Source organism: Rhinopithecus bieti, unplaced genomic scaffold (assembly GCF_001698545.2).
Source record: "Rhinopithecus bieti isolate Rb0 unplaced genomic scaffold, ASM169854v2 scaffold_33652, whole genome shotgun sequence".
NCBI classification, from domain to species: domain Eukaryota; kingdom Metazoa; phylum Chordata; class Mammalia; order Primates; family Cercopithecidae; genus Rhinopithecus; species Rhinopithecus bieti.
The window spans coordinates 3,868,710-3,895,284 of NW_016814761.1; the positions used below are offsets into that span (position 1 = coordinate 3,868,710).

Below are 26,575 nucleotides of genomic sequence, written 5' to 3' on the forward strand. Positions count from 1 at the left end.
CTCCATTAAAAATACAAAAAAATTAGCCAGGTGTGGTGGTGGGCACCTGTAATCCCAGTTGTTTGGGAGGCTGAGGTAGGAGAATTACTTGAACCCGGGAGGTGAAGGTTGCAGTGAGCCAAGATCGCACCAATGCACTCCAGCCTGGCGACAGAGTGAGACTCTGTCTCACAATAAATAAATAAGAAGGATGTTTGAATTCATGCACTGACACCCATTTAAGAACAGCTGGCAGGACACCGCCTCAGCCTTCCAAAGTGCTGGGATTACAGGTGTGAGCCACAGCGCCCAACCTCAAATATCCCTCTTTACTAATCAAACTGTACCTGCTCTTTGAGGAAACAGACTGTGTACCAGGGAGTCTTGGGGCTTAGGGAGAGGGTGGTTATGGCTGGTGGTTATGGCTGGCTCCTGCCAGCAGCCACAATGGCCCAGCCTGCTCCATTTTTTTTTTTTTTTTTTTTTTTTGAGAAAGATTCACTCTGTCGCCCAGGCTGGAGTGCAGTGGCAAGATCTCAGCTCACTACAACCTCTGCCTCCAGGGTTTGAGCGACTGTTATGCCTCAGCACCCGACTAGCTGGGACTACAGGCTTGAGTCACCACACTCAGCTCATTTTTTGTATTTTTAGTAGAGACAGGGCTTCACCATGTTGGCCAGGCTGATCTCAAATTCCTGACCTCAGGTGATCTGCCCGTCTCGGCCTCCCAAAGTGTTGGGATTACAGGTGTGATCCACCGAACCCGGCCCTGCTCCATTTCTTAGACTGGGTAGTAAGCACATGGTGTTAGTGGGTATAATAATCATTATATATATTTGGACATCTGGAATCACGCACAATAATTTTTGTTTGTTTTTTTTTTTTTTTTTAGAGACAGGGTCTCGGTCTCACTCTGTTGCCCAGGCTGGAGTACAGTGGCACCTTCTCAGCTCACTGTGGCCTCGACCTTCTGGGCTCAAGCAGTCCTCCCACTTCGGCCTCCCAAGTAGCTGGGACTACAGGTGTGAGCCACCATACCCTGCTAATTTTTTAATTTATTGTAGAGACAGGATCTCCTTGTGTTGCCCAGGCTTGTCTGGAGTGCCTGGCCTCAAGCAGTCTTTCTGCCTCAGCCTTTCAAAGTCCTGGGATTACAGGCATGAGCAACCACACCCAGCATGATAATTTTTATAACAGTTTTGAGACATAATTCATATAATTCATATGCCATACAATTCTCACTATCACCAAGCTGGAGTGCAGTAGCGTGATCTTGGTTCACTGTAGCCTCGACCTTCCAGTCCTCCATCTCTCCCAGTCCTCAGTCTCTCGAGTAGTTGGGACTACAGGTGCAAGCCACCACTTCTGGCTAATATTTTTAAAATTTTTTGTAGAGGCAGGGTTTCCCCCACGTTATCCAGGCTAGTCTTGAACTCCTGGGTTCAAGCGATCCTCCCACTTTGGCCTCCCAAAGTGCTGGGATGATAGGCATGAGCCACTGCACCATCCAATTTATCCCTCTTTTTTTTTTTTAAGTAACTTGTGCTTTTGGTGCCATACCTAAGAAACCACTGCCTAATCCAAGGTAACAAAGATTTATACCTACGTTTTCTTCCAAGAGTTTTACAGTTTTGGCTCTTACATTTAGGTTTTGATCCATTTTGAGTTAATTTTTGTATGTGGTGTGAGGTAAGGGTCCAACATTATTCTTTGGCATGTGAATATCCAGTTGTCCCCGCACCATTTATTGACAAGACTGTCCTTTTGCCACTGAATTATCTTGGCATCCTTATCCAAAATCAATTGACAGGTTGCACGTGGTGGCTCAGTCCTGTAATCACAGCACTTTGGGAGGCTGAGGCAGGTGGATCACCTGAGGTCAGGAGTTCGAGACCAGCCTGACCAATATGGTGAAACCCCATCTCTACTAAAAAATACAAAAATTAGCCAGGTGTGGTGGCATGTGCCTGTAGTCCCAGCTATTTGGGAAGCTGAGACAGGAGAATTGCTTGAACCTGGGAGGCAGAGGTTGCAGTGAGCCAAGATTGCGCCACTGCACTCCGTCTCAAAAAAAAAAAAATTAATTGATAACTGTAAATATGAGCGTTTATTTCTGGATGCTCAGTTGTATTCCATTGATCTGTGTGTCTGTTCTCATGCCAGTACCACACTGTCTTGATTACTGTAGCTTTGTAGCAAAGCTTTGCAACCAGGAAGTGTGATTCCCCTAACTTTGTTTTTTTCAAGATTGTTTTGGCTATTTTGAGTCCCTTGAATTTCATTGTGAACTTTGGGATCAGCTCATCAATTTCTGCAAAGAAACCAGCGGAAACTCTGAACTCTGATAGGGACTGCCTTGAATCTGTAGATCAATTTGAGGAGTACTGACCTCTCACCAATACGACTCTGCCAAGTCATATGAACATGAGATATCTTTCCATTTATTTTGGTTTTCTTAATTGCTTTCACATTTGTTTCATTGTTTTTGGAATATAAGTTTTATACTTTTTTTTTTTAATAGCTGGGCGTGGTGGTGCACATCTGTAATCCCAGCTACTCAGGAGGCTGAGGCATGAGAATCACTTGAACCTAGGAGGTGGAGGTTGCAGTGAGCAGAAATCATGCCACTGCACTCCAGCCTGAGACTCTGTCTCAAAAAAATGAAAAATAAAATAAGAAAAGATAATATTCGAATCAGCTCCTCACACATGTGCCAGGATAAACTCCAACTAGATCAGAGATTTACTTTTTTTTCTCTACCCCTGTGACAGATTACGGATCAGAGATTTAAATGTAAAAAAGATGAAACCATAGAAGTTCTAGAAAAAACATGAGGGAAGTTTCCCAACTATGATTGAAAATGAATATGCAATAATTTTTTAATAGTTGGTCAATTTGACAAAATCTAAACATTGAAAATTTTCATATGGCAAAAATATCATAAAGCACAGTAAAAGACAAAAGACAACCTGGAAAAAAATTTACAATTTATATCACAGACCAAGAGTTAATATTCCTAGTGTATAAAGAGTTTCTACATGTAGAAAAGAAAAAGAACAACCACCCTAATAGAGAAATGAGCAAAAGAGATAAAATAGTTCAGAGAAAACTACAAATGGCCACAAAACATATGAAAAAGTATTCAACACTGCTCACAATAAGAAAAATGCAAATTAAAACCACACTGATGCTGGGCGCAGTGGCTCACGCCTGTAATCCCAGCACTTTGGGAGTCCAAGGCGGGCGGATCACGTGAGCTCAGGAGTTCGAGACCAGCCTGGCCAACATGGTGAAACCCTATCTCTATTAAATTAAAAAAATTAGCCAGGCATGGTGGCACATGCCTGTAATCCCAGCTACTTGGGAGGCTGAGGCAGGAGAATCACTTGAACCTGGGAAGCAAAGGTTGCGGTGAGCCGAGATTGCACCATTGCACTCCAGCCTGGGCAACAAGAGCGAAACTCCATCTCAGAAAAATAAAGTAAACAACAACAACAAAAAACACTAAGATATTATTTCTCACCTAACAAAGTGGTAAAAATCCAAGTTTTGGGGGCCAGATGCAGTGGCTCATGCCTGTAATCCCAGCACTTTGGGAGGCCAAGGCAGGAGGATCACTTGAGCCCAGGAGTTTGAGACCAGCCCCAGCAACATGGTGAAACCCTGTCTCTACAAAAAACACAAAAATCAGCCAGACATGGTGATGCACACCTGTAGTCCCAGCTATTTGGGAGGCTGAGGTAGGAGGATCACCTGAGCCCGGGAGGCTGAAGTTGCAGTGAGCTGTGATCGTGCCACTGCACTCCAGCACGAGCAACAGGGTGAGATCTCATCTCAAAAAAGAAAAAGAGCTGGGCACGGTGGCTCACGCCTGTAATCCCAGCACTTTGGGAGGCCGAGACGGGCGGATCACGAGGTCAGGAGATCGAGACCATCCTGGCTAACACGGTGAAACCCCGTCTCTACTAAAATACAAAACTTAGCCAGGCGTGGTGGCGGGCGCCTGTAGTCCCAGCTACTCGGGAGGCTGAGGCAGGAGAATGGCGTGAACCCGGGAGGTGGAGCTTGCAGTGAGCCGAGATGGCGCCACTGCACTCCAGCCTGGGTGACAGAACGAGACTCCGTCTCAAAAAAAAAAAGAAAAAGAAAAAGAAAATCCAGGCTTTTGTAAATATACTCTGTTGGTGAGAAACACATGGATATATGCTAGTGGAAATACCAAACAATACAATCCTTATGGAGGAGAAGTTGGCCTATCTAGTGACATCGAGCAAAATCACACTTGCATTACCCTTTGTTCCAGCATTCCCAGTTGGAGGAATAGATTCTAGAGAAACCTACCAAGAATACAGAAGTCATATGCACAGGCTGTTGACTACAGCAGCCTTTATTATTACAAGATATTGGAAACACCCCAAGTGTTTATCAAGAGGGGACTGACTCAATAAGCAATGACCCCGCCTCACGATGGAGAGCTATGTAGCTGTCAGAGAATGAGGAGGCCGGGCGCAGTGGCTCACATCTGTAATCCCAGCACTTTGGGAGGCTGAGGTGGGTGGATCACCTGAGATCAGGAGTTCAAGACCAGTCTGGCCAACATGGTGAAACCTGATTTCTACTAAAAAATAGAAAAATTAGCCGGGCATGGGTGGTGCACACCTGTAGTCCCAGCTACTCAGGAGGCTGAGGTGGGAGAATCTCTTGAACCCGGGAGGTGGAGATTGCAGTGAGCTGAGATTGGGCCACTGCACTCCAGCTTGGGCAATAGAGCAAGATTCCACCTCAAAAACAAAAAAGAATGAGGAGGATCTTTCCATACTGCTGTGGCCTTCAGGATATTATATGTTGTTACGTGAGGAAAGCTAGGTAGAAGAAAGCGTGCACTAGAGCTACTTTTATCTAAGAAAGAGCTGCAGTGAGCTATGATTGTACCACTGCACTCCATTCTGGGCAACACAGCGAGACCCTATCTCAAAATAAAATGAAAAATAAAAATAAAAGCAACAGAGGAAGGCAGAGAGGCAGGCAGGAGCGATGTGGTAGAAAAGATGTTTCTGAAAGATGAGGCAGGAGTGGAGTCAGAGAGATTCCTCGTGTGAGAGGGACTGCTCCCCATCCTGGCTGTCTTTGTAGGGGTCCAGGAGCCCAGGAGTGCAGGCAGTGTCTAGAAGCCTGAGTGCTTGTGTGTGCGTATTGGTCCGTTTTCACAAAGCTCATAAAGACATACCCAACACTGGGTAATTTATAAAGAAAAAGAAGTTTAATGCACTCACAGTTCCACATGCCTGGGGCAGCCTCAAAATCACGGTAGAAGGTGAAAGGCACGTCTTACATGGTGGCAGGCAAAAGGAAAATCAGAACCAAGCGAAAGGGGTTTCCCCTTTTAAAACCATCAGATCTCATGAGACTCATTCACTACCACAAAAACAATATGGGGGAAACGGACCCCATGATTCAATTATCTCCCACCGGGTCCCTCCCACAACACATGAGAATTATGGGAGCTATAAATCAAGATGAGGTTTGGGTGGGGACACAGCCAAACCATGTCAGTGTGTACACAAACATACATACATATTTCCTTATACCAAAAAAAAAAAAAAAAAAAAAAAAAAAAACCAGCTCTCTAGGTACCTTAGGATGAAAAGATCCATCTAAGTCTGAATCTCTCCCATAAGACCTCCAAAAAAACATACAGAAGAACCAGGAGAGAAAAATAAAACCACCCTTAACCAGCCTACAGCATGACCTGAAGACAGAGAATGCTGGAAGCTTTGAATTACATGGAAGTACAGAGATAAACCCTCAAGTCCAGCAGACAGCCCCTGAGCTACCCCATGGGGAGGTAAGCAGAGAGTACCCAGGACAGCATGGGGCGAGGAGGAATGAGGTGATGGAAGGCAGGGTGCAGTCCCTCCACAAGGAGCAAGAAAATCCTAAAATCAGATCTGAAACCTGAAAATGAGAAACTGATGGAAGAGACCAGTATGTGCGCAGGACCAGAGGAGTTAGTCTCCAGAAGGTGCTGCATTTAGAAGTGGGAAGCACTGGCCGGGCGCGGTGGCTCAAGCCTGTAATCCCAGCACTTTGAGAGGCCGAGATGGGCAGATCATGAGGTCACGAGATAGAGACCATCCTAGCTAACACGGTGAAACCCTGTCTCTACTAAAAAAAATACAAAAAACTAGCCGGGCGAGGTGGCGGGCATCTGTAGTCCCAGCTACTCGGGAGGCTGAGGCAGGAGAATGGCGTCAACCCGGGAGGCGGAGCTTGCAGTGAGCCAAGATCTAGCCACTGCACTCCAGCCTGGGCCACAGAGTGAGACTCTGTCTCAGAAAAAAAAAAAAAAAGACGTGGGAAGCACCCTTGATGTGGAAACTGAAAGTCCTGCAGAAACAAGAGAAAACCACAAAATACAAAAACTACCAAAAAAAACAAGCTTTCCTTTCACCCCAAGATTTCTGCCCCTATTTTGTGCCTGTGAATATGGTATCTTCCTTGGCAAAAAAAAAAAAAAGACTGCAGCCGGGTTCGGTGGCTGATGCCTGTAATCCCCGCACTTTGGGAGGCTGAGGGGGGCAGATCATTTGAGCTTAGGAGTTCGAGACCAGCCTGAGCAACATGGCAAAACCCCTTCTCTACAAAACAATTAGCTGGGTGCAGTGGCACGCGCCTGCGGTCCCAGCTACTTGGGAGGCTGAGGCAAGAGAATCGTTTGAGCCTGGGACAGCCAGGGTAACATAGCAAGACCCCCAGGAGTTTGAGACCAGCCTAGGTAACATAGCAAGACCCCTTCTCTACAAAAAATAATTTAAAAAAATTAACCAGGCGTGGTGGTGCGTACCTGTAGTCCCAGCTACTCAGGAGGCTAAGAAGGAGGATTTCTTGAGCCCAGGAGGTCAAGGCTGCAGTGAGCTATGATTGTGCCACTGCACTCCAGCCTGGGCAACAGAGCGAGACCCTATCTCAAAATAAAATGAAAAATAAAAATAAAAGCAACAGAGGAAGGCAGAGAGGCAGGCAGGAGCGATGTGGTAGAAAAGATGTTTCTGAAAGATGAGGCGGGAGTGGAGTCAGAGAGATTCCATGCGTGAGAGGGACTGCTCCCCACCCTGGCTGTCTTTGCAGGGGTCCAGGAGCCCAGGAGTGCAGGCAGTGTCTAGAAGCCAAGAGTGGCCGACAGTCAGCAAAAAGATGAGGGCTTCAGCCCCGCAAACCACCTCATCAAACTAAATTCTGCCAACACCTGAAATGACTGTGGACAAGGATTCTTCCCCTAGAATCTCCTGAAGGAAGACCAGCCCCACTAACACCTTGATTTCAGCCTCGTGGAATTCTAAGCAGAGAAGCCAGCCCCACTGTACCCAGACTTTGACCTACAGAACTGTGAGATGGTATGTTTGTGTATACTGAGTAAATAAATGTATAGTAATTTGTTAACACAGTAATAGGAAACAAATCAGAGATTGATTGATTGATTAATTTGAGACAGGGTTTCATGCTGCTGTCCAGGCTGGAGTGCAATGTCACAATCTCCACTCACTGCAACCTCCACCTCCCAGGCTCAAGCAATTTGGCCACCTCAGCCTCCCAAAGTGCTAGGATTACAGGTATGAGCCACCGTGCTCGGCCTAGAGTTCTATTTAAAACTACACTTCACTATACAAAGAGAAGAGTGTGCTATTGAATGAAAAAAGATACCACCCCAGACTTCATCTCTGCCTTCAGCTGTTATTGATAGTCCAGAAAAACAAGACATCACAGAGTAAACAGAAAAGAAGGAAAGAACAGATGTGTCTAACCAAAGCTACTAGAAGAAACAGAAAATAAAAATCAAAACATTTCAGTGAAGAAAATTCTCCCCGAAAGCACAAGCTCACAGAACCTAGCCAGCAGATTAAAAATGTAACACAAGGCCGGATGCAGTGGCTCACACCTACCCCAGCAGTTTGGGAGGCTGAGGCGGGAGGATTGTTTGAGCCCAAGGGTTCAAGGTTATAGTGAGCTATGGTCGTGCCACTGCACTTCAGCCTGGGTGACAGAGTGAGACTCTTAAAACTAAAAACTAAAAAATAACCCCAATTAGAATACATTTGAATAAAATGTTCTTAAACAGGCAGTCACAGGTATGAACATTTCTAATCCAAAATCAAAAAACTGAGAAAGAGACAAAAAAATCAAGATACGAAATAGGACATTAATGAAAAGAAAGGAAAAAATACTAGAAATGTAGACCTAATTCAAGATATTTACGTGAGAATGAATTCAACTGGAAATATAACAAGGAGCATTAAGCATTAAGAAAAGACATAAAAATAGCCAAGAAGGGCCAGGCGCGGTGGCTCACACCTGTAATCCCAGCACTTTGGGAGGCCCAGGCAGACAGATCACAAGGTCAGGAGATCGAGACCATCCTGGCTAACATGGTGAAACCCCGTCTCTACTAAAAATACAAAAAATTAGCTGGGCGAGGTGGCGGGTGCCTGTAGTGCCAGCTACTCGGGAGGCTGAGGCAGGAGAATGGCGTCCAGGAGGCAGAGCTAGCAGTGAGCCGAGATCATGCCACTGCACTCCAGCCTGGGTGACGGAGTGAGACTCTGTCTCAAAAAAAAAAAAAAAAAAAAAAAAAAGCCAAGAAAATAAAAAACTAAGGATAGGTTAAAGAGGCAAAAAGGTTTTGTTTTGTCGCTTTGCTTTTGAGACGGAGTGTCGTTCTGTCGCCCAGGCTGGAGTGCAGTGGTGCGATGTCAGCTCACTGCCATCTCCACCTCCCAGAGTCAAGTGATTCTCCTGCCTCAGCTTCCTGAGTAGCTGGGATTACAGCGTGCGTCACTAGGCCGGACTAATTTTTGTATTTTTTTTTAGTAGAGACAGCGTTTCACCATGTTGGCTAGGCTGGTCTTGAACTCCTGACCTCTGGTGATCCGCCCGTCTCAGCCTCCCAAAGTGCTGGGAGTACAGGTGAGAGCCACTGCACCCAGCCCAAAGAGGCAAAAAGTTTTATGCTCAGCAAGATCCTTTGGCTGCCAGGATGGTGGTGGGGGCGGGGAGGAGTGGGGAGGACCCTGAAGATGGCCAAGGAGCCATCATGAGGATCAGGAAACCCAGACAGCACAGAGAAAGCTCCAAAGGCAGCGCATGTAACCCTCACTGCGGACAGAATCGCACTCTCCCTGACTCCGGCCTCACTCCCTTTCTCCAGCTGCATCTGCCCACTCTCTGCTCCTAGAACATGCTGACCTCTCTCCTGCTTCAGGCTCCATCCCAATGCTCCTCCTCACGCCACCCAGGGCTGGTTCTCTCTCTCTCAGTTCTCCCAGAAGTCTCTACCTCCAGGAGAACGTCCCTGTCCCCGACCTGTGGTAGCCCAGGTCCTTCTGAGGTTCCCAGTCTGGGTGCTTGTTTCATGGGCATGCTTTGTGGAAAGCACTTTATAGAAATGAATCAAGTTGTGCATTTATAATGTGTGCACTTAATCATCTACAAAAATGAAAACATAAAAACGGAGTTGTCTTGCTCTGGTATTCTCTTCACAGTACTGACCACTCCTCGATATTCTCTTGCTTATTTCTCTGCTGTGTTATTTCTTACACACACACACACCCACACGCACACACACACAACACATACATGCATGTACACACACACAACATACCCGCGTGCGTGCACACACACACTGGGAGACAAGCTCCACAGTGACAGGGACACATCTGTCACTGTGACTGCTCTGCCTGCCAGCATCAGAACAGGGTGTGCCACACTGCAGGCACTTAATAAGTGCTTTCCAGCCTGGGCAATATGGTGAGACCCTGACTGTCCAAAAAATTTCATAAAGTAGCCAGGTGTGGTGGTGCACACCTGTAGTCTCAGCTACTCAGGAGACTGAGACAGGGAAGATGGCTCGATTCTGGGAGGTGGAGGCTGCAGTGAGCTGATTGTACCACTGCACTCCAGCCTGGGAGACACAGAGAGACCCTGTCTCTGAAAATAAATAATAAATGCATGCATGCCTGCTATATAAAGAGTAGAGGGCTGCCTGGCTTCCCACAAGGTGTAGGGATGCCTGGATGGGGGTCTCACCCATCTCTGGACAGCTGGGCATGGGGGGCTGCACCTGGGCCTCACCTTCCTCTGCATCTTCTCCAGCAGCTTGCTCTTGGCCCGGACTTCCTCCTGGATGGAGTCGTAGACATTGAGCAGCACCCAGTCCCCACTGTCCTCATCCGAGTTCTGCAGGGCAGCCACCAGCTGCTTCCTGCGCTCGTCTGCGTAGCGCTTACGCCGCTTGTGCTTCTCCTTCAGGTCCTTGTTCTTGGCCTGCTCTCCACCCACCACTTGCTGCTCCAACAGCTGCAGACTGCCGGCGCAGAGGAAAAAGCAAACAAGAAAATATCTGCCCATCACCGAGCGCGTGCCATCCAGCAGGCCCCAGGCTACGCGTAAGCCCACCAAATCCTTCCAACAACCCCACTTCACAGGAAGGGAAACCGAGGCTCGGCGACAGGACGCTGCTTGCTCAGGGTCACAACCAGGACTCCTGCCCAACTCCCTGCCTGTGCACTCGACCACAGTGGTGAGTCAGGGCGGGAATCTTCCTGTGGGCTCAGCTAACCCACCCCTGACCCTGTGGACTTCCCACGCTGGTGCTCCCTGCAGCTGAGCAGGTGCGTTCTGTGTCTGAGGCCACTGGCATGAGGAGAAGAACCCTGGGTTGTGAAAAATGTTCAATGCACTGAACGCACAATATTTAATCAGGCAGGGACACGCACAATACATTGTTAAGACTATTATGTCCAAAATGCTCAAAAATGGTTAGAGTTTTGCCCTTTAAATGTACAAATTTTAGGCTGGGTGCAGTGGCTCACGCCTATAATCCCAACACTTGGGGAGGCTGAGTCAGGTAGACTGCTTGAGCCCAGGAGTTTGAGACCAGCCTGGGCAACATGGAGAGACTCCATCTCTACCAAAAAATAAAATAAAATAAAATAAACTTTAAAAAATCAATAAAAATACACCAATGCCAAAAAAAAAAAAAAAAAAAAAAAATTTTAAATAACTATAGAGAAAACTTATGGGAATTGCCACCTCCCACTGTCTCATGAAGCAACACAAAAATTTTTCAAACCCTGCCTCTTTCCAAAGGGAGTGAGTAGCCCAGAGGCTTGATAAGGATTCACAAAAGGAGGAGAGGATCATGCTTATGAAAAAAAATGGAACTTTGCAACCTGAGCAGCCAGGCTCTAACCACTTCAGGCTCCATGGCAGCTGGTGCAAAAGGGAACCACGTCCATGTCACTGCTCTGTTTAAAATCCTGCTGCGGGGCTGGGTGTGGTGGCTCACACCTGTAATCCCAGCACTTTGGGAGGCCTAGGCAGGCGAATCACTTGAGGTCAGGAGTTTGAGACCAGCCTAGCCAACATGGTTAAACCCCATTTCTACTAACAACATAAAAATTAGCCAGGCATGGTGGTACACACCTGTAATCCCAGCTACTTGGGAGACTGAGGCACAAGAATGGCTTGAACCCAGGAGGCAGAGGTCGCAGTGAGCTGAGATCACGCCACTGCACTCCAATCAGCCTGGGCAACAGAGCAAGGCTCCGTCTCAGAAAAAGAAAAAGAAAGGCCGGGCGCGGTGGCTCAAGCCTGTAATCCCAGCACTTTGGGAGGCCGAGACGGGCAGATCACGAGGTCAGGAGATCGAGACCATCCTGGCTAACACGGTGAAACCCCGTCTCTACTAAAATACAAAAAACTAGCCGGGCGACCTGGCGGGCGCCTGTAGTCCCAGCTACTCGGGAGGCTGAGGCAGGAGAATGGCGTGAACCCGGGAGGCGGAGCATGCAGTGAGCTGAGATCCGACCACTGCACTCCAGCCTGGGCGACAGAGCGAGACTCCGTCTCAAAAAAAAAAAAAAAAAAAAAAAAAAAAGAAAAGAAACAAAAAATCCTGCTGTGGGTGGAGCCCAAGCACCCAAGGAGGGCACACAGGGTCCTCCCTCCAGCTCCCCTGCACCCCCTCCCCGGTTCACTACAGCTTTCACTCACTGCTTGCACGTCTCCAAACGCCCAGGCCGGGTCCCACCTTTGCAGGTGCTGTGCCCTTTCTCTAGGATGCCACCCCTGCAGCAAACCTTATTCAGGTGTCTCCACTTCTGTGAAGCGCCCCCCCCACCCCAGCCTTCCCTCCACAGCACACTGCGAAAATAGCCAGGACACGTGCCAAGTGTTTACTGCGTGCCCGGTGCGGGGCTGCCACGCTGCAGGCAATGCCTCGTTTTGACCCTCACCGCAAGCTTCTCACGCTGAGACTATTGATATCGCCCATTCTGAAGATGGGCAGTGAAGGCACAGAGGTTTCAAGTTGGCCCGAGATGGCAGAGCTAGTGGAGGAGGCAGGCTGGGAACTGCTAGAGAACAGGACCCTCTTGGCTCTGCCTGTCCCCTGCCCTGGCCTGCGGGCCCTTGGGACTGGGGCAGCAGCTTGCTCATCCTTGCGTCCTGTGCCCAGCACTCAGGAGTCATTCAGTTAGTGTTTGAACTGTGGCCTCTGGGACTGGGTCTCCCCCATTGAACCCCTGGATGACTATGGCATGGAGGTCGGACTGACATCATTAACAGAAGTGAGAACCGAGGCTCAGAAAAGTTAAGCAACCTAACAAAGCCACACGGCAAGTGAGGAAAGGCCAGCTCACCAGGCGGTCTCAGAGAGTGCCTGGATGACTTGTCCTGTGGGTGAGTGGGTATCACATCAGGGAGGGCACTGGAGGCCAGGGGGCTGGGGGCTTGACTGGGATGGGAGAAAAGCCTGTGACACTCTGCCCTGGGATTCCTGAAACCTGAAGGCCAGCAGGCCTGACAAGGGATGCTGGGGCAGCCTGTGTAGCTTCCAGAGCAGAGCCCTGCCCACCCAGTCCCCACTGTGCCTGGAGGGGAATCAGGGCCGCCCTGCCACGTTAGAAGGGAGAGCTGGGAGGAAGCTATGGCACCCCCGCCTCCATCCTGGAACGCAGCCCCTTCCCACCCCACCGTGGGGTCCCGCCAGCCCCATGCTCTGCTGCTTACCGGGCCAGCACCTGCTGCTGGTCCACGACGGGCAGCAGGTCATCGGTCAGCACCGCCACCTCCATGCCCACGCTCTCCCTCCTCACACTGGCTGTGGCCGGCAGGGACTGACGCTGAGCCACCACGGACACTGGGGCCTCAATCTCCAACCACACGCCAGGCTCTGCTGTCGGCACCACCTCCAAGGCCACTTCGGAGGCCAGATCTACCTCCTGAGTGTAAAGAGAAACCCAGGTGGAGGGTGGGAAGGCCACCCCCTCCCCCACGCCCGATGTCTCCCAGGCAGCTCAGTCCCAGATGGGGCCATTCCGCCTGCTGCAGCCCCAACAGATCACCTCCAGCTCAGGGACACCAGTGACACAAAAACACGCCCTGTTACTGCCGCTATTCCCACTGACACCCCCACGCTGGGAGGAAAGCTCCCAGCTTCCTCTCTCACCTCCCACAATCCAGTCTCCACAGGCAGCCAGGGCCATCTTAAAATAGAAACCGATCGGCCGGGCGCGGTGGCTCAAGCCTGTAATCCCAGCACTTTGGGAGGCCGAGATGGGCAGATCATGAGGTCAGGAGGTCGAGACCATCCTGGCTAACACAGTGAGAACCCCGTCTCTACTAAAAAATAAAAAAACAGCCGCGAGGTGGGGGCGCTGAGTCCAGCTATCGGGGCGAGGCGGAAGGGTCACCCGGAGCTAGCTTCGTGGCTGAGATCCGCCACTGCACTACAGTCCGGGGACAGAGCGAGAACTCTGCTCAAAAAAAAAAAAAAAAAAAAAACCGATCACATCCCATTCCCAATGAGCCCCGCGTGACTTCCCGTCGCGTTAGCAGCAAAGTCCACTTTCTTCTCTGCCAGCTCCCTGCCTCCACGGCCTCCCCCACCCCCCTGGCCTCCTTTTCTATCGCTGAGAAAGTCAAGGTCTTTCCAGCCATAGGACCTTGGCACTTGCTGTCCCCTCTGCTTGCTGCTTCCCCCCGTCCCTCCTTCACACCTGGGTCCCATCTCAGGGTCACTTCCTAGTCAGGGCTGCCCCGGCCACTCCATCTACGCCCTGCTGAGAGTCTGCTGCAGGCCCTGTGTCCAGCCCACACTTGAGTCTAGATTGTCTTCTTCTCTATAAATGTGGGGAGATTTAAAGCCTCCTCTCGCTCTCCTGGGGCATTCAAACTGGGTTCCCTGATGGTGTCTTAGGGGCTACCAGCCCCGACCTGCAGCCCTTGTCCTTTACATACACTGGGCCTCAGTTGCTTTACACAAAGGGCACCAAGGCTGAGGAAGGTTTGAAAGCCACCATCTAGAACAACAGGCCTCTTTTTTTTTTTTTTTTTTTGAGACGAAGTCTTGCTCTGTCGCCCGGGCTGGAGTGCAGTGGCCGGATCTCAGCTCACTGCAAGCTCCGCCTCCCGGGTTGACGCCATTCTCCTGCCTCAGCCTCCCGAGTAGCTGGGACTACAGGTGCCCGCCACCTCGCCCGGCTAGTTTTTTGTATTTTAGTAGAGACGGGGTTTCACCGGATTAGCCAGGATGGTCTCGATCTCCTGACCTCGTGATCCGCCCGTCTCGGCCTCCCAAAGTGCTGGGATTACAGGTTTGAGCCACCGCGCCCGGCTAACAGGCCTCTTTCACTCCATAAGATGATGCTGGTTCCTCCCACTGCATACTGCCTGGTCTCGGGCCATGGGCCACAAGCCCGGGGAAGGCTGGGGTTGTTGTTCTCAGCTCATGGATGAGGAAACTGAGGCGCAGGGAGGGAGAAGACAAGCTGCAGTTTCCCAGGAAGTTGAAGAGAACCCCGTCCCCAACACGGAGGCCCAGGGAGGTACTCACAGGCCTGGGCGGGAAGTCATCAGCCGCCTCGGCTTCGGGTCTGGCATCCCTGGGCTCCAGCAGGTCTGTCAGCACGGGGGCCTGAGAGGAGAGGGGATGGGGGAGGAAGAAGGCTGATTTGGGCCAGAATCATCCTCTACTCCCTTACCCCTGGCCTCACTTCAACTCCCCAAGGCCTCCCACCACCCCCTACCCTCCCCTGCCTGTCACTCCTGAAAGAAGGAGCACAAAGTGGGGGAAGAGATGAGGGAGAGAACAGGGAAGAGAGGAAATGGGACAAGGGCTGCAAGTCAGGGTGTGTGGTGGGCTCCTGCTGTATGCCAGGAGCGTTGCCTGCATCCACTCCTCTGAAGCATCCTCGTTTTACAGATGAGGAAACCGAGCCCAGAAAGGTCACACACCAAGGAAGTGGTAGACCTGCGATCTCTCTCTCTAAATACACACACGGACACACACACACAAACACACACACACACACACACAGGAAAGGAAAGGAAAGCAGAGAACAAAAAGAGAAGAAAATAGGACTCTTTTTTTCTTTGAGATGGAGTCTCACTCTGTCACCCAGGCTGGAGCACAGTGGTGCGATCTTGACTCACTGCAATCTCCGTCTCCCAGGTTCAAGTGATCCTCCTGCCTCAGCCTCCTGGGTAGCTGGGATTACAGGTGCACGCCACCACACCTGGCTAATTTTTATATTTTTAGTAGAAATGGGGTTTCACCATGTTGGCCAGGCTGGTCTTGAACTCCTGGCCTCAGGTGATCCACCCACCTCGGTCTCCCAAAGTTCTGGGATTACAGGAGTGAGCCAATGTGCCTGGCCAAAAGGAACATTTTTTAAAAACAAGAGGGTTGTTGAAAAGGGAGAAGATGTTGGTCAGGGGGCCAGATGAAGAGCAGTGTCCCAGAAGCCTCGCGGTCACTGAAAGGTGGCTGGATTCCCACAGACCCCCCGACCCAGCTCACTACGGAGCTCATGAGCCGGTGAGGGTTGCCCAAGACTCCGTCAGGCCTGGACACTCACTGTAACCATGGCAACTGGGCAAATGCCCTGTACAGCTGTCACCCCATCTGCAGAACAAGTGCCCACCTGGCATAACCTTGCACCTTGACCCCAACTTTCTTATTGAATTACAGAGCATGAGACAGAGCTTCTCCTTTCCCAACCCCTGGACACCAGTGCCCCTGAACCAGCCACCAGTGCCAGAGCCACAGCAGACACAGTGGAGCCACGGCTTGAGCAGCAGAGGCCGTGTGTGTGAACAGTGTGTGGACAGTGAGCTCCAGACCCCGGGCAAGCTCTGCCTGCTCAGTGTTCGATGGCACCAGGCATGACATCAGCTACCTGCACGGGGACCTTGGGGATGTCTGCCTGGGGTGCGTCTGTCCTGGCCACGGTGGAGGAGAGTCTGGCCAGCTTGGCTTCCACCTCGGCAAATGGGTCCCGCAGGCCTAGTAACCCCTGTAGGGGCACCTCCTGCGGCTCCTCTTCCGGGAGGTAGTTCTGTTCCCCCAGCGGGTGCCCAGCGGCCTCCTGCCCGAGGCACTCATCCAGGAAGTATCTGCTCCTGCACTCCACAGTGGGCATGGAGACCTCCACGTTGGAGGGCTCCTCAGGCCCAGGGAAAGCCTGAGACACAGAGGTTTCTTCGAGCGAGGATGACTCACTGGAGCCCAGAGAAATCCCAGACTTGGAGGGTTCCACATTGGGCAGCTTCGCAAACCTGGAGGAAACCTCAGTCTTGGAGACGTCGTCACTGGGCAGAGTGTCGGTCGTGGAGAAGACCTCGGGTTTCACCACTGTCTCATGCTGGAAAGCAGACGGGTACTCAGAGCTGCTGGCAAACTCGGCCCTGGACATGACCTCAGCCTTGTAGAGGACTTCCGCCTGCAGGACAGCCTCTGCAAAATGGAGAACTTCCTTCAGATTTTTAAAGGGTCAGAATGAGAGACCCTTCCATAGAAGGCGGTCCCAAGCCCAGTGTTTCGTTTCTTTATTTTTTTTGAGACAGAGTCTTGCTCTGTCGCCCAGGCTGGAGTGCAGTGGGACAATCTCGGCTCACTGCAAGCTCTACCTTCTAGGTTCACGCCATTCTCCTGCCTCAGCCTCCCCAGTAGCTGGGACTACAGGCACCTGCCACCATGCCTGGCTAATTTTTTTGTAGTTTTAGTAGAGACAGGGTTTCACTGTGTTAGCCAGGATGGTCCGATCTCCTGACCTCGTGATTCTCCCGCCTCAGCCTCCCAAAGTGCTGGGATTACAGGCGTGAGCCACCGTGCCCGGCCCAAGCCCATCATTTCTAAAAGACCAGCTTAAGAGTCAGAGCCTCCTAGGCCCTCCAGAGGCTGGCTATAGCCTGCCTGCCTTCCCATCTCTGCTCTTATCAGAACCCAAACCTACCGCCTCCCACCTCTTCCAGGAAGCCTTCCCTGACCAACACTGTGATTTCTCCATTTTCTGACCTCCACAGCCACTAAGTGCTGGGCTCTTACGGCACGCCCTGCCTTGGGACCACTCTTCACACACTGGCAGGCTTCCTGGGGCCTTGTTGCCTTCCAAGGCTGAGAGTTCAGCAGATTTCATGCCCAGGTGCCCTAGGAGCCCCCACTGGAGTGCCCAGCCCAGGGCTCTTGTCCACTGGATATGCTCGGTCCGCGAGAGCTAAATGAATGCTGTGGATGAATGTCAGAGCTCCAGAAGCCAAAGAGCAGCTGGAGGCCTCATATTCAATCCGGACTGCAGGGAACACTCCAAAGGGCAGAAAATGCTAGAATCGGCTCCCTCCTTTTCCTCTGGGTCTCCTCCGGGAGTGCGTCTCCCTTGCAGTGGAGACAGGGCTGCATTCACATGGACCCCTTAGTGCTCCGGCTCGGGGGGCTCCCTGCGCCTCATTCCTCCTACCCATTTCTTCATCACTGTGTCCCAGACCCCCGTCAGCGGGTCTTGGTATTTCCCTTTGCTGAAATATGGCATCCACTCCCTAGCTAAATGGCCTGGATCTCTCTCAGACTTGGTTTCCACATGGTTATGGGAAGATCCAGGGAGTCCTACCTCGCTGGACTGGGGAAAGAGAGGCTCAGTGAGAAGGTACAGGTAAAGCAGGTAAATTACCCGACACGTGGTAATGTGCAACAAATGGTACCGATGGTGCGATCAGTATCATCATCATTCCAGGCCTGGATTCTACACTATTCATGAGTGCTAGGAGGTCTGAACCTCCAAGCAGCATGCGTGTTTGACTGACACTGGTATAGCAGAACATCCTAGGGTGGCAAAAAGAAGACAAAAACTAAAGGCCAAGTGCAGTGGCTCACGCCTGTAATCCCACTTTGGGAGGCCAAGGCAGGTAGACTGCTTGAGCCCAGGAGTTCGAGACCAGCCTGGCCAACATGATGAAACCCCATCTCTACTGAAAACACAAAAATTAGCCAGGTGTGGTAGTGTGCACCTGTAATTCCAGCTACTCAGGAGACTGAGGCATGAGAATTGCTTAAATCCGGGATGTAGAGGTTGCAGTGAGCCAAGATCATGTCACTGCACTCCAGCCTGGGCGACAGAGCAAGACTCCATCTCAAAACAAAATTTTTTTTTTTTTTTTAAAGACAAAAACTTCCAGATAGGTAAAAATTTGTGGCTACTGATTAAATCCTTATTATGGGATGTGTTTGCTTTGGTAACAGAGAGGCTCAAAAGTAAGAGGAGAAAATGGAAAACACAGAAGTTAGGGGCAGGGGCTTGCCTCTACAGAAAGGGTGGTACTTCACAGCTCACAGTCAGCCTCGAGCTGGAGCCCAGCCCACGGCTAAGCCATCCCAGTGCAGTGTTGTGGGTGAGAACACTGGCTCTGGGGCCAGACTGCCTGGGTTCCAATCCTGGCTCTCCTTTATCAGCTGTGTGACCATGGGCAACTTACTTACCCTCTCTGTGCCTCAGTTTCCTCATCTATATAGTGAGCATAACTGTGGTACCTACCTTACCAGACCATTGTGAGGACAAAACAGACCTGAGCCTGGGGTGTAGAAAATGCTCTGTGATGCAGTTACTGCAGTGAGGCAGAAAGGAGGCCACCTTCCCTCGAGACAGCCTGGGGAGGCAAGGGGTGCCCACCTGTCTCCTTCCGCAGGTTCTCCTCCAGTGTGGACAGCCTGACATCATATGAGTTACGCATAGCAGTGATGTCTTCCTCCAGCCTGGCCCGAGACTCCTGCTCGGCCTTATAGTCGGCTTTCAGCCGGGCCAGGCGCTCTTCATACTCCTGGTGGGGAGGGGGGACCAGAGGGCAGGCAGCATTTTATCATCATTTTGAAACCCAGCTTTAGGTATTCCTTTGTTGTTATTCAAACAATACAGAACATATAAGTAAGCCAAGAGAATCCAATTGTACCACACTGTGATAATTACTTGCTAGTGAAGACCTTTCTAAACTGTTCTCAATGCTTTTTTGTTTTGTTTTGTTTTTGAGACAGGGTCTCACTCTGTCCCCCAGGCTGGAGTGCAATGGCATAATCATGGCTCATTCCAGCCTCAAACTCCCAGGCTCAAGTGATCCTCCTGCCTCAGCCTCCTGAATAGCTGGGACTATAGGCATGCCACCATCAGCTAATTTTAAAAAAAAATTTTGTAGGGCAGGCGCAGTGGCTCACGCCTGTAACCCCAACACTTTGGGAAACCGAGGCAGATCGCTTGAGGCCAAGGTTTAAGACCAGCCTGGCCAACACGGCGAAACTCGGTCTCTACTAAAAATACAAAAGTTAGCCAAGCATGGTGGCGTGCCTATAATTTCAGTTACTGGGGAAGCAGAGGCATGAGACTGCTTGAACCTGGGAAGTGGGGGCTGCAGTGAGCCAAGATCATGCCACTGCTCTCCAGCCTGGGTGACAGAGTGAGACTCTGTCTCAAAAATAAAAATAAATAAAAAATTTCTAGAGTAGGGGTCTCACTATGTTGCCCAGCTTGTTCTCAAACTCCTAGACTCAAGTGATCCTCCCACCCCGGCCTCCCAAAGTGTTGGGATTACAGGCATGAGCCACCACACCCAGCCTCTCAGTGCTTCTTTTTTGTTTGTTTGTTTGTTTTTTGAGATGGAGTTTCACTCTTGTTGCCCAGGTTGGAGTGCAATGGCACAATCTCGGCTCACTGCAACCTCCACCCCCCAGGTTCAGGCGATTCTCCTGCCTCAGCCTCCCAAGTAGCTGGGATTACAGGTGTCCACCACCAAGTCTGGTTAATTTTTTTTTTTTTTTTAGTAGAGACGGGGTTTCACCATACTGGCCAGGCTGGTCTTGAACTCCTGACTTCAGGTGATCCGCCAGCCTCAGCCTCCCAATGTGCTGGGAATACAGGCATGAGCCACTATGCCCAGGCTGCTCAGTGCATTTTTAACAGATTAATAATATGTGCGTTTGTTTGCAATCTATTTTATCCACACAGCAATATATCAAGAACACCTTTCCATGTTGGCAAATACCTTTCTGCCCAATGGTCCGCAATCCATCAATGACAAAATATATTTTTATTCACCCACTTCTCTCCATCTTTGCTATCACTGCCAGCTCTCATCCAAACAGCCACCTGGTCCTCACCTCTACTCTCACTCTGGCCCCAACCTCTCTCTGACACAGCCATGGTGCCCATCCAGGTGTCTCCCCTGCTTAGGATCTGCTAATGGAATCCCATGTTCATGGATGAAATCTAAGCTCCTCAACTTGATCTGAGTCCCAAGTGATTTGGCCCTGCCTACCCCTCAACGGCTATGATGCACATTTGGGGCCCCTAGACAAACCCAATTCCTCCCTGCCCCAAGGCCTGTGCCCTGCTCCCTGGCAAGCACCTTCCCAGGCCTCAGCTTAGTAACACCCCTCAGAGAGGCCTTCCCTGACCATACTCTCAGAAACCCTCCTGCACTGCTCTCTGTCCCTTCCTCTATTGCTTTTTTTTTTTTTTTTTTTCCTGAGACAGAGTCTCACCCTGTCACCTGGGCTGGAGTGCAGTGGCTCAATTTCAGCTCACTGCAACCTCTGCCTCCCAGGTTCAAGTGATTGTCCTGCCTCTGCCTCCCAAGTAGCCTATTACATGCGCACCCCACCATGCCTGGCTAATTTTCGTATTTTTGGTAGAGACGGGGTTTTCAATCATTTCACTACCCCAGGATGAGGACTCCTGGGAGACAGCCAAGGGCAGGACACACTTGCCCGGGGAAGGGTGTGAACGGGTGTGACTGGGTGAATGGTGTGTGGATGGGTGTGAATGGGTGTGTGGTGTGTGAATGAGTGTGAACAGTGTGTGAGCTGTCTCAGCAGTGCCCCCTTCCTCACAGCCCTCCACAGCTGCTGTCTTCTGACACCAGGGCAAGGGCCGCCAGTTGCTTCTTTTCCTTCCTTGTGTCTCTTCTGTCTCTCCAGCTTCCTAGTAATCACACGAGCTGCTACTTCTGCCTGACCCATTGCTTCCTTCATGATAATCTCTACTTATTTGATTACAGGTTATTGTTGGTCTCCCCTACCAGAAGGCACCCTCCAGAGAGCAAGGACCATCCTGTCCTTTTTTGTTGTTGTGAGACGGAGTCTCGCTCTGTCGCCCAGGCTGGAGTGCAGTGGTGTGATCTCCGCTCACTGTAACCTCCACCTCCCAGGTTCAAGCGATTCTCCTGCCTCAGCCTCCTGAGTAGCTGGAACTACAGGTGTACACCACCACACCCAGCTAATTTTTTATATTTTTGGTAGAGACAGGGTTTCACCATCTTGGCCAGGCTGGAAGGACCATCCTGTCTTGTAACCTCAGAGCCTGCCAGAAGAGGGATTCAAGGAACACCTGTGGACCCAGTAAATGGCAGAACTGCAGGTTATGGGCATGCAACATATTCAGGCCTCTGACACACACGTCCCAAGAGAAGGGCAGGGCATTTATGAATTAAAGATAGTCTGGGACCCTTTGTCTTCTGGAGCCACTGCTGCCAGAGGCGCCTGCCACTGTAGTAAGCCAGAGAGAGGGGACAAGGACAGGGATGGGGTGGGCAAGCACCACGTCATACTCCCACATCTCCGGATCCCTTTGGCAAATACAAACTGGCATGGATAGCACTGATTTAGGCTCTTAGGGAGGGAGAGAAGGGGACGGAGAATAATTCAGATGTAACCGTGCATTCTTCAGTACATTTTTAGATACACTTGAACCTCAAAGTAATGCTCACAGTGTTACTGAGGCCCAGGGAGGTTCCATGACCAGGCAGCTCTTCAGAACCCTGCAGCCCTCTCCTCCACTGCCCCCTGCTCTCGCTGCCCTCCTCACCAGTTGGCGTCCCAGGACCCATGGCTAGAGTCAGTAAACATCCCTGACTCCCTCACCCAGCCCCTCTATTGTTTTCTCCCAGCACAGCCCTGACCCTGGTTAAACCCAGGCCTCACCTTAGCAATACATGGATGGAAACACACACATACGCACGCACACACATGCAGGCACACATGCACCCGCAGGCACGCATGCGCACACACACATGCACCCACAGGCACACATGCGCGCACACACATGCACACACACACATTCACACATGCACACACACACATTCACACACATGCACATGCAGGCACACAGCACACATACATGGCACACGCATGCAGGCATACATGCACACAAGCACCACATAGCCACACAACACATGCATGTGCACAGGCACCCACCAATCTCCTTTTTTTTATAATTTTTAATTTTTTTTTGAGTCAGTAGTCTCACTCTCTCACCCAGGCTGGAGTGCAAGTGGCGACCATCTCGGCTCACTGCAACCTACCGCTCAGGTTCACCAATTCTCCTGCCTCAGCCACCAAGTAACTGGATCACAGGCACGTGCATCATGGCCCAGCTAATTTTGTCCTTTTAGAGAGACGGGGTTCGCCATGTTGGGCCCGGTAGGTCTTAACTCCTGACCTCAAGGGATCCCCCCCCCCCCCCCCGGCATCCCAAAGTGCTGGGATTACAGGCATGAGCCACTGTGCCCAACCCCATTCTCACTTTTAAACACGGGACCTGAATCTCAGGAAGGTGGGCTTTCTACATGGCTGAGCCCACAGCCCCAGTCCCACCCTTTCCCTCTGTCTTCTCAACCCTCCTCTCCTCCCACATTCCTTGCCTGGTAAATCACAGAGAACAGGGAGGCACAGGACTCCCTCACCTTCCCGTCCACCTGCAGGTCTACCCGGAATCTCCACTTCCTCTCAACCCACGCAGCACAGCTCCAGGACCTTGTGCTTGCAATCCACCCCCTCCTTCCTGTACCTCGACTTCTCCCTCTGTGCTGGATAATTCTCGACAGTCTACAAGACATGCTCTCTTCCAATATTTAAAGCATGAAAAACCCTTCCTTGGCCCCACATCTCCCTCTGGCTAGAGTGTCCAGCACTCAGCAAGCGCTCACAATATGCCTGTTAAGGTCTGAATGGCGGAGCTGACCCCCAACTCTTGCTCGGTACATGATACACAGCCTGTCAAGGAGAAGACGGCCCTTCATTTCATCCTCTTACATCCCTAAGCAGCAGCAGGAAAGACGCTATGATGCCTGTTCTGTAGATGAGACAGAGGCTCAGAGAGCACAAACAACCTGCCCAAGGTCACAGAGTCTATAAGGATGGACTTGCAGAAAGTGAAAGCTGGACGGACCCTAAGAATCTTCTGGTCCAAAGCCCTAGTTCAGACTGGGGACGGAAACCCGGCTCCCGGCCCGTGCCCTCTTCCCTACACAGAGGGGGCGCCTCCCTTTTCCTGAATGGTTCTGGAATAGAAAGGGAAACATGGTCCCAGGAGCACAGCAGGAGCTCAATAAATATGAGAGTTGAGACAAAGAACAAACGGGAGGGAGGAAGGAAGCAGGGATAGCAGAGGGGCGGGGGGCAGACATCTTCAACGCTTCCTGCAAGCATGGCTCACAGAAGAAACCTCAGGGTTTCTTGGAATCCTGGTGGCGGTGGCGTCAGGCAGCAGAACTCTGACGCAGTGTCCACTGGGACGCCCCACGAGGAGGAGGCAGGCGACCCCATCCCCAGGACAGAAGGCACCCCCATCCGTGGCTCTCCGGGGGCCCGCCAGGAATGGCGTCGCTTCTCCCTGGTGACCACCAGGGGGAGGCAGTGCCCTACTTACTGGAGAGTGGGGGCCGCCGGCCCCATCCGGCTTCCCGGGAAGGAAGCCTCCGTCCCCGTCCTGCACAACACGCCCCACCCCTCCAACTGTGACCAAAGCCCCCCGGGCTGCGACTCCATGTGTGACTCCCAGCCTCCGAACCCCCCTGTGCGACTCCATGCCCACTCCGAACTCCAGCAGGCTGACTTCTCTGGTTTCTGTGGGCTTATCTGAGCTCAGCCATCCCCCAGGGCCCGTCTTGCTAAAGCCTCCCCGGGAGCCTCCCCAGGGCTACAGGGAGGGACCTGACACCCGGGCTGGAAACCGCAGTGGAAGCAGAAAGGCAGTGCCCGCCGCAGAGCTCCCAGAGCCGGCAGGGCGGACGGCGTCCGCTGGGGGCACCATCGAGCCTCTCCCCAAACAGCACAGGCCCCGCCCGTCACGTACAGCACCGGAGGCTCTTGGATGGATTTCTCCCAGGCCTCTGGCCCACGGGACTGAGACCCCCACCAGTCCTTCTCCTGTCCGCCCCAGAGGCTGGGCCCCAGGTCCCCACAGCCGAACAGGGGCTTCCGAGACCTGAGGGCGGACCCGAATGGGAGGTCGTAGTTGAGTGGCAGGGGTCCAGCAGCGGACACATCCAGGCCCAGCCCCTGGATAGCTCGTCCCTGCCTGGCATCGGGTTCCAAATCAGGAAAAGCCAGGGCTCTAAAGGGACCATCAGGCCCGGCGCAGTGACTCATGCCTGTAAACCCAACACTTCGGGAGGCTGAGGTGGGAGGATCGCTTGAGCCCAGGAGTTCAAGACCAGCCTAGGAAACATAGAGACCCCATCTCTACAAAAAAATTTAAAATTTAGCCAGGCGTAATGACATGCACCTGTGGTCCAGGCTACGTGGGAAGCTGAGATGGGATGAGCACCTGAGCCAGGGAGTTTGAGGCTGCATGAGTTGAGATCGCACCACTATACTCCAGCCTGGGTGACAACAAGATGCTGTCTCAAAAATAAATAAGTAAATAAATAAATGAATAAAGGGACTGCCCCATGTCAAACCCCACCGCACACTCAGGTCTCAGGATGCAGCATTTAGGCGGGAATCTCTGGAAACCAACAGAGCCTGGAGTCAGGGATGGAGCCAAAGGCAGGAGTGGGGAGGCCCCACCACGCCTGGCTGTGGAAGTCCCGCTCTGGGGACCAGCTCTGCCTTCGGAAATCAGGGGCATCATCTCACCCGTTGCTTCCCAGGGATGTTGGGAGGTACTCACATGAGAGGACCCAGGTGCCCCAGGTGACAGCTTTTTCCAGGAGGCCAACACCACACTCACCTGCTGGTCAAACGGGCTGCCTGGCTCTAAGACCCCGGCTTGTTGACGGCTGCTGCGGGACAGACTCCTCCCCACCCTGACTGCCTCGCCTCTGCACAGGCCATTTCCACAGCCAGGGAAGCCTTTTCTGCTTCCATCAATGCACAGCTACCCCTTCCTTCAAAACTGAGGGGAGAACATGCCCCTGGAGACGCCCCTGCACCCCTCTATTCTCACCATGCAGGCCCTGAGGTAGTATTGACTGCAGTCTGGAGTCAAGAACTCAAGTTGAAATCCTGGCTCAGACTCTTTGTTGTGTGACCTTGGGCAAGTCCTGGCATCTCTTTGAGCCTCAACTTTCTCAGGACCAACCCCAAGGTGAAGGTACAGTGATACGGCATTGGACCCCAGCGGCAGCTCTGCCCTTGTTGCTGGGCCCCACCTGCCTGCCCCTTCTCCATGTTCCCACCCAACTTGGATCTCACCTCCCGGATCAGCTGCTTCTCGGCCTCCATGTCATGCTGGATCACAGGCGGGGGCAACAGCTTCTCCTCCACCTGCACAGGGTCTGGGGGCACCTGCCTGGACAGCAAGGCTGGAGGAGAAACAGAAATTAGCAGCCAGGACAAAGGGCAGATGGTGGAATTAAATGGAAATCTGTAAAAAGACGACCTCATGGTCATTCAAAAAGACTTTAAAGTATTGAGCTTATTTCAAACACATCTCCATGTAAAAGGCTGTTAGTCACCCAACAAATATTTATGGAGCATCTCGATGTTCTAGATGCTGAGGATGCGGCACTGAACAAAGACAAAACTCCACACCCATGCTGAGTTTTCCACTGGGAAAAAGAGGAGAAAGGCAGATGGACAAGGTGAAATGCCTCGTGGTGGTGTTCAAGGCCCTCTCCACTTGAGCCCTGCCTGACCACCTCCCATCAAAATAAATAAGCAAAATGGGTAACACGTTACAAGGTGATGTGCACTGAGAAGAAAAAGCAAGTAGGGAAGGTGCTTGGGAGTTAGAAGCAGTTAGAAGGGTTGCAATTTATTTACTTATATATTTATTGAGACAGGGGCTTGCTCTGCCACCCAAGCCAGAGTGCAGTGGTGGGATTATAACTCACCGAGGCCTCCAATTCCTGGGCTCAAATGATCCTCCCAGCTGAGCCTCCCGAGTAGCTGGGACTAGACACACACCACCATGCCCAGCTAATCTTATTTTATTTTTTTGTAAAAATGGGGTCTCACCATGCTGTCCAGACTGGTCTCAAACTCCTGGGATCAAGCAAT

At 51.5% G+C, this 26,575-nt stretch overlaps 1 protein-coding gene across 11 annotated transcripts in view; it reads right to left on the bottom strand.

Moving 5' to 3' along the window:
• The window catches only part of KIF17 (kinesin family member 17), a 53,993-nt gene that overhangs the window by 8,662 nt on the left and 18,756 nt on the right, over window positions 1–26,575 (bottom strand). For all 11 annotated transcript variants that reach the window (XM_017852044.1, XM_017852039.1, XM_017852036.1 and 8 more), the window contains 6 exons: window positions 25,769–25,878; window positions 18,978–19,125; window positions 16,215–16,771; window positions 14,870–14,950; window positions 13,045–13,256; window positions 10,105–10,336 (listed from right to left, as the gene is read on the bottom strand). In XM_017852044.1, the coding sequence (XP_017707533.1) occupies window positions 10,105–10,336; window positions 13,045–13,256; window positions 14,870–14,950; window positions 16,215–16,771; window positions 18,978–19,125; window positions 25,769–25,878 (1,340 nt within the window). The remainder of the gene's footprint in view (window positions 1–10,104; window positions 10,337–13,044; window positions 13,257–14,869; window positions 14,951–16,214; window positions 16,772–18,977; window positions 19,126–25,768; window positions 25,879–26,575) is intronic.